At 40.4% G+C, this 8,535-nt stretch overlaps 1 protein-coding gene across 1 annotated transcript; it reads left to right on the plus strand.

The window, feature by feature from the left end:
* Nucleotides 1-4,702: 4,702 nt before the first annotated feature.
* klhl26 (kelch-like family member 26) lies at nt 4,703-6,806 on the plus strand (the record flags this gene model as incomplete). The annotated part of the gene is made up of 2 exons (XM_083887791.1): nt 4,703-4,851; nt 5,216-6,806. Exon 2 carries the CDS (start codon nt 5,220-5,222, stop codon nt 6,804-6,806), a length of 1,587 nt encoding a protein of 528 aa, XP_083743917.1. The 5' UTR covers nt 4,703-4,851; nt 5,216-5,219.
* Between the last annotated feature and the right edge of the window lie 1,729 nt (nt 6,807-8,535).

Below are 8,535 nucleotides of genomic sequence, written 5' to 3' on the forward strand. Positions count from 1 at the left end.
TCCCTTTTCCTTGTGTTTATCTCTCTCTCTCTCTGCTTGGGTGTGAGGATGCGCTGGTTTATTTATGGTTCTCCATTAGAGGAATCAATGCTACTCTACTTCTTTCCATTTTGGAGGGCTCATTGAGTCCAGGTTGAATTCAGGTGGTTGAATTGATTTGGTTTCATGTTCCTCCACTTCCAGCTTTGGTCTTTTCATGGTTCCATTATTTCCTTTGAAAAGAACTCTTTACACAATCTTTGAAGAACCATTTTCTCAAGTTCTCTGCTCTTGTCAAAGTTTCCAGTCTGTTTAGAGCAGCGTGAGGCCTTCTCTCTGCATTAGAGACTTTTTTCCATTGCTTTATCAACTATCTGTTCTCTTTCTCTCTCATTAACCTGGCTGGTGCCACTTCTTATCCACATTCTAATGTTTATTTGTAAACACAGCATAGGGTTTCTCAGTTATGGTCAAACACAATGATTATCGATTGCTTCAGATTATGATTAACAGGGACAACATGTGATGAAATGGTGGTTAGCAGGAGATTCGAAATTGACAACAGGTATGACTGTGAATGGTGTTCATCTCTGTATGTTGGCTCTGTGATGGACTAGCGATCAGTCCAGTGTGTAACCTGCATTTTGCCTGTATCAGCTAGGACTGGCTACAAATCACAATAGAAGGCAATAGAAAATGTGTGGATGGATGCTATCTGTTTACTTGAAAGAGCTATATCCATTTGCAGTGCAGTGGATAGCACTGTTGCCTCACAAAGAAGGTCACCAGTTCGAATCCCAGGGTGCGTGTGGGACACCCTGAATAAACCATAGAATTACATGAATGTGAATGGTTGTTTGGCTTTATATGTTGGCTCTGTGATGGACTGGTGACTTGGTTAGATTAAGTAGACAACGGAAACATTATGGTGATAAAGCGAGACGTCTGCAAACAGGTTAAAGTAGGCCTGAGGAGGACACAGCATATCCCACATCCCTCATATTGAGACAATGTCCCACATTTTATTCGACTATACTGATGTTTTTGTGAAAGTATTCATCTGATCCAATGACTGTGTAAAAAAGGAGGCGGGCCATTGCCACAGAGCTGCTTGTCTGATGTCAATCAAGATGCCAAGAAGATAGAGCTACAACCAGGACCGGCCCAAGGCATAAGCAAACTAAGCCATTGCTTAGGGCCCCGTGACCACTAGAGGGCCCCCAAGAGTAATTAACAAAAAAAAATTAAAAAAGTTTGGATTGCTGTAATTTATTTCGAATTTTTATCCCCATTTTTAACAAGGCTTTTTCACAGTTTTTACATAGTTGTCAGATGTGATTATTTAACTTTACATTTTATTTATAAACCATTTTTATAACCTTGTTCCGGGTGCCTGTTGATTTACATTATTATTGAAGTATTTGTTTGATATTTATTTGTTTATTTTATTTAATGCTGTGGTTTTTTTTACATATAAAAGTCAAATCTTTGTATTACAGGAGTGTATGTTGATTCCCCCCCCAAAGATTGTGCGCATTTTTTGATTTTCAGATCGTAATATCTTAATATTTTATTTACAAACCGTTTGGTTTTATGTATTGATTCTCTGTGTCGCCAGTAGGGGGAGTTGCTGATTTAGCCAAATATTAATTGAAAGATTTTTCTGTAAGTTTGCAAACCTGGTGTCTGCGTCCATGCAACAAAAAGTTCTCACATTTAGTTTTACAAGTGTATTCTTATTCGTGACTGAGTAGAATATGTAGAATATCTTTTGTATAGTAGGTGTGTGTTAATGATCAATAATCATTATTATTGGCAGTAACAGAGGGCCCCAAAATCAAATTTTGCTTAGGGCCCCATGGAGGCTTGGGCCGGCCCTGGCTACAACAAAAAAATGGATAAACATAACTGGGTCAAGCTGAAGGAGTTTCTCCTTGAGTCATGTGGTCATACAAGAGCTGCAGTCATAATTATAAGTAGATATGTATTTCTTATATGTTGTTATACATGTAAATTATGTATATTTTAAAATCGATAGCTTTTATAAAGGATGAGTCGCAAATTTGTTACATACAGTCAATCATTTACTGTGTTGGGATCAGGACACCCTGGACTTATGGCCCCCACTGCCAATTAATACCAAGTTGATGATTTATTTATGTGGGTGTGTGTGTGTGTGGGGGGGGGGGGGTGTTTATATGTGTAATATATTGATTTTGTATCAAAAAAACTTTATATTGTAAACTATTTATACGTCCATATCAAGAGAGATTTTTTTTTTTTTTTTTTTTTGAAATAAATACACTAGAAACTCATTCATTGGCCCCCAGCCGGATGGTTTATGTCACAGTAGCGCCTCTCAGTGGTCAGACACTGTCAGTGCAGGGGGAGTACAGGTAAACAGCCGGTAGGTATGGAGAGGTCATCACTGTCTGGAGCACAGACACACGGCTGCTCTCTGTCTGTGCTTCAACACCAGGCGGTGTCCACACTCACCACAACAATGGACGGGTCAGTGGTGCCGTTGACCTTGTCCCAACACAACCAGTCCTGAAAATGCCCGATGCGAGCGGCTCTGTGCTCGAACATGGCGGAGTCGGACGGCGGGGATTTCGCCTTGAAACCGTCGCAGAGCAGGTGAGTGAAGCGGAGAGAGGATGTGCTTGTGCCCGCGCTGCTGAACAGCTCTGTCGGTGTTCACTGTGGATGTAACGGCTCCGGGGCTGCAGCCCTACTCTGAACCCGCTGGACTGTCCCGGCGCCGCGGCGTCACACCAGGAATCACCGAGGCTCTGACCAGGCCCCCGACATCGGACGGATGTAAATATTGGCCATTCAGAGCAGTTAACCAACACGAACACGTTCATGTTTACCTCCATGGCTAAAACAATACGGTACTTTGTTCGTAAAGGCGATGCAACCGAGCTTAAAGTTGATCTTCCTGCAGTAATAAACCACCAGACTGCACAGTGCAGTTGTTTATTATTGACCAATTCATCCACAAAAAATGTCACAAAAGAGTTGTGGGAGAAAGTTAGTTTTTTATTTTTTAATGTCATTCATTGCAAAATGTGGTATTTTAATAGAACGTATGTTAATTTTCATTATACTTTAATTATTAATTTTTTTAAATAGCTTATTTTTGCTAACTCTGAGAAATTGAGTCAATGTGACTAAGAGCAGCTGCAGTTTGAGGTTATTAAAACCTCAAGGCTTTTAATCTTTGTCTGAAAGAAGCTCCTTATCTCAGTTTGTTTTCTTGGCTAAATTAAGGTAAAATTTATAGTTGCCAATTGCTATTTCTGTCAACTAATCCTCTCATTTAAAGCTTCTTGTGTTATTCTATTCTGTGCTATGTGGAGTTACACATGGCAAATAGGAGGACTCCATAACTGCTGACTTGATCTAATCTAAAGTAGATCGAAATTTCAATAAAATCACAATGTTGCTGACTGCAATGTTCCAATCGCAAGAGACGCAATATTTATTAGAGCTAAAATGCACATCGAAATACAATTTTTAGATGACATATTGTTCTAACCTCCTTATCATATTCTACAGAAATTTTTTTTGCATTTTAAATGTGTTTTTCAATTTTTGAGAACAATTATGTAAAAAATACCATTCCCTCTAATATCGTGTACAAATCATATCGCAATTTCAGTCAAAATAATTGCATTTAGATATTTATTCAAAGTTGTTCAGCCCTAAATCTGAAGCAACACACTGGTGTCAGTCCTGATTAGAGTCTGACCATTACTGGATATATGAGACCGAGTATACTGATATTGTTTATTGAGAGTCCAATAGTCTCCCACTAATAAACACAAGGTCTCACGATTGTATATTTTTTAAAACCTACTTGCAGAACTTTCTATCTTCCATGGGACATGTGTCACATTAAAAGCACAGGTGTAATAATAATAAAAAAAATAATGTTAAGTAATAATAATAAGTAAATTCCATTTAGTTCCAGGGTCCTGGTGCTGTTTCTGCAGCCACACTGGAACATTGGACTATAACAGAGCTGCTGTTATCAGTAAATGGCACCTGGGGTTCTCCCACAAAGTAAAAATGTCTGTTGTGGATACTGTGACCAAGATCGAAAAACAAACTTGTGTTTGTCAGCATGTTTTAAATAATTATCTTTTCCAATGAGTGCGGATTACTTAGACCTGGTTGATTTATTATCTGGGCATTGGATGCATGTATGCACATTTACATTCTGTCCATAATTCAGCTTCTTGGATATTTCTCCTTCTTTAAATGTGAGTTTTTATTATTGTTAGTTGTTTTGCAGCAGGAGGATGGAAAAGCACGGAGACACAAAAAGGAAATATGTGGAGGTATAAGAGCACTGTTGTATCTGAAATGATTGTTCACTTGAACAGTGTTTTTGGATCTGTATGTATTATACAGGCAGATGCTTCAGTGGATTTTCATTCAGTTTTTACTGAGGTCACTTAAAGTTGTAGTGCATACGGTGGCCCTCAAGTGCAAATCAATACCTCAAATAGGAAAACATGACTTTGATGACGATGTGATTTGGAATAACAGACACTGACCTGTGAAAATTACATATTTTCACATTTGATCAACATGTAACACCGTGTAGAAGCATGTGCTTTTTTGAAGATTGTAAATCTTTGATCCACTGATGTGACAAAGCCTTTTTTTTGTCTTTTTCAGTATGGTTAACAAGAATAGCATCCTGCGCTGTACTTTCTCAGCTCAGAGCCACAGTGCCATCCTCCTTCAGGGCTTGTCCGTCTTGCGAGCGCAGGGACAACTACTTGACGTTGTGCTGGCCATCAATGAGGAGCGCTTCCAGGTCCACAGAGCTGTGCTGGCTGCTTGTAGTGATTACTTCAGGTTAGTGAAATCATAGGGCTTTCCAATGTCCATTTACATTTTAAATTAGAAGCACTTAGTGAGACATCCTTATCCAGAGATATTTATGCAGAGTGCATTGTTAGCGCAAGCTGCAATTCATAGATCAGCTCCACTCAAAGCTCAGCTTTAGTTGGGAGTAGTGGGAGGAATATGAGAATCTTACAAAATAAGTAAACAAAATACAAAACTCAAGATATTTAATGCAGAAATTCTACCTAAAAGAAAACAAAATCTCCTATGTTGTACACCAGTCCTTAAACAAAATATACAGTGAAAACAAATGCTTTTAACTTGCAATTACTGTAAAACACTCATGTATCCTCCGGCCTTTTTTGTGCTTCAGGGCAATGTTTACTGGAGGAATGCGGGAGTCAAAGCAAGACACCATCGAACTGAGGGGTTTGTCAGCGCGTGGGCTAAAACATATAATCGACTTTGCCTACAGTGCCGAAGTCACATTAGACCTGGACTGTATTCAGGATGTCCTCGGAGCAGCTGTGTTTCTTCAGATGGTCCCTGTCATTGAGCTCTGCGAGGAGTTCCTTAAGTCTGCGATGAGTGTGGAGACTTGCTTGCATATCGGCCAGATGGCCACCACCTTCAGTCTGTCTTCCCTAAAGGAGTCTGTGGATGCCTTCACCTTTCGTCACTTCCTCCAGATTGCTGAGGAGGAGGATTTCCTGCACATTCCCATGGAGCGCCTCATCTTCTTCCTGCAGAGCAACAAAGTGAGGAGCTGCAGTGAGATCGATCTCTTCCACGCCGCCATCAGGTGGCTCCAGTACGACAAGGCTCGCCGGGCTCAAGCCAGCAATGTCCTCTGCCATGTCCGCTTCCCACTAATGCGCTCATCGGAGCTGGTGGACAGCGTTCAGACAGTGGATATAATGGTGGAGGATGTGCTGTGCCGCCAGTATCTCCTTGAGGCCTTCAATTACCAGATCCTTCCCTTCCGACAGCATGAGATGCAGTCCTTACGGACACTCGTTCGTTCTGATGTCATATCACTCATCACCTTTGGTGGCACGCCGTATACAGATAACGACCGCACAGTGAGCACCAAGATGTATTATCTCCCCGACATCACTTCCCGCCAGTTCAAAGAGCTGACAGAGATGGACACAGCATGTAGCCACGCTTGTGTGGCCATTCTTGACAACTTTGTGTACATTGTTGGTGGACAACACTTTCAGTACCGCAGCGGTGAGGGAGCAGTGGACAGCTGTTTCCGCTATGACCCACACATGAGCCAGTGGCTACGCATCCAGTCCATGCAGGAGGCCCGTATTCAGTTTCAGCTCAACGTGTTGCATGGCCAGCTATATGCCACTGGTGGGCGCAATGGATCCGGCAGTTTGTCATCTGTGGAATGTTACTGTCCGAAGAAGAATGAGTGGATTTACGTGGAGCCATTAAAACGCAGGATTTGGGGTCACGCAGGAACTCCCTGCCGAGAAAAACTGTATATTTCCGGGGGTTACGGCGTCTCACTGGATGACAAGAAAACTCTTCACTATTATGATCCACTGTCAGATCAGTGGGAATTTAGAGCTCCCATGAATGAACCGAGAGTGTTGCATACAATGATCAGCACTAGGGATCGGGTGTATGCTCTGGGTGGTCGCATGGACCATGTGGACCACGAGGACCGCTGTTTTGATGTCCTGGCTGTCGAGTATTACATTCCAGAGTATGACCAGTGGACCACTGTCAGCCCCATGAGAGTCGGGCAGTCTGAGGCAGGCTGCTGCCTACTGGACAGAAAGATCTTCGTCGTTGGAGGATACAACTGGCACCTGGACAACGTCACAAGCATCGTGCAGGTGTACAACACTGAGACAGATGAGTGGGAGCGGGATCTGCACTTCCCGGAGTCTTTAGCTGGCATTGCTTGTTCAACAGTCATACTTCCACAAAATGCCACACAATGCTAACTGTGAAGGTTTCTATTACATGTGCTCTGTCTGCCAACCTTTGGGTCATCACAAGTTGTGAACATAATGTATGTGCATGTGTATGGGTGTGCATTTAAGAAACTGGAAGACTACTTTGCAGCAGTTGCATATTATTTTCTTCTCTTGTTTTATATTAATCAATAGGCAGACCTTATTAAAAAAGGAAAACTTTTTATGTTGGACAATTTTATGATACAGAAATAAGCTATTGAATCAAGACTTTAAATTCATTGAGTGTAATGATTTTTAGTTAAATGATGTAAATATAATTATTTTTTTACACTCTCCTTTCAGGAAAATAGAAAAATACTCTCTGCCTTCCAGAAAAAGCACCAGTGACATTTTGAACACAAAACATTTCATGACACAACTATTACTAAACTAATTTATAACCAATGTTAAAAGTGTTACAGCACGGCTCGTGCTGCTTCCTCACAACAAGAAGGGCACTAGTTCAAATCTGGCTTTGACCGAGGGCCTTTCTGTGTGTAGTTTGGGTGGTGTCTTTGTGTGTGTGTGTGTGTGTGTGTGTGGACTTTCTCTGGGTGCTACAGTTTCCTCCCACAGTCCAAAAACAAGTGGAATTACATGAACGCGAGAGTGAATGGTTGTTTGTAGATGGACTGGCGACCTGTCCAGGCTGCACCCCGCCTTTTGCCCCATGTCAGCTGAGATAGGCACAGCACCCGCCGCGACCGTCTAGGTGGAGGATAAATCGGTAGATAATGGATGGATTTGCTGTGCAAAGACTCAAACATAATGTTTCTGTGTTATTAGTGCAGGGCTGTAACTAAAGATTATTTTCGTAATCGATTAACCTGTCAATAATTTTCTCGATTAATCGAGTACTTGTTTCGGCCGTAAAATGAAAAATGTTGATCCTTTTTTTACAAAGTTATGTTCTCTAATGTCTTTTGTTTTTGTTTATTTGGATTTCTTTGTTATGTGAAGCAAAGAAACCAGATCATATTCACATTTAAGAAGCTGAAAAATCAGAAAACACTCAAACTGATTAGTGTGTTATCAAAATAGTTGACAATGAATGTACCTTCTTTGATTAATAATCCATTCATTGAATAATTGTTGCAGCCCTACGTTAGTGTGATTTATTTTTCATTTTGTTGTCAAGATGACAAACAATCTTATCTTATTATATTTTCATTAGAGCTGCAACTAGCGATTATTTTTGTAATCGATTAATCTGTCGATTATTTTCTTGATTAATCGATGAATTGTTTGGTCCATAAAATGTCTGAAAATGTTAAAAAAACGTTGATCAGTGTTTGTCAAAGCTGGAAATTATGATGTTCTCGAATGTCTTATTTTGTTCACAAACCAAAATGATTCAGTTTTAATGAAATGTTCACATTTAAGAAGCTAAAAATGAAAAAAGCTTCAAACCGATTATCAAAATAGTTGGCGATTAATTTAGTAATCGATTAATAATCGATTCTTCGATTAATCGTTTCAGCTCTAATTTGCATATCTCGTTCAAGGCGATAATCGCCAAAGCACATATCAATGCACAATTTTTGTTACCATATCTCAACTAAATTTATCACATTTTTAATGTTTTTGTTTGTTTGACTTTAATTGCTACTGCCCTCGTTTTTTTTCCTGAGCTGACAACCTCCACCTCAACACCACAAGCTACTGTAGGCAGCTACATAAATGTTTCATGTGACTCCACTCTAATGTCTGTGTGTGT

Source organism: Microchirus variegatus (genome assembly GCF_963457635.1).
Source record: "Microchirus variegatus genome assembly, chromosome: 4".
NCBI classification, from domain to species: domain Eukaryota; kingdom Metazoa; phylum Chordata; class Actinopteri; order Pleuronectiformes; family Soleidae; genus Microchirus; species Microchirus variegatus.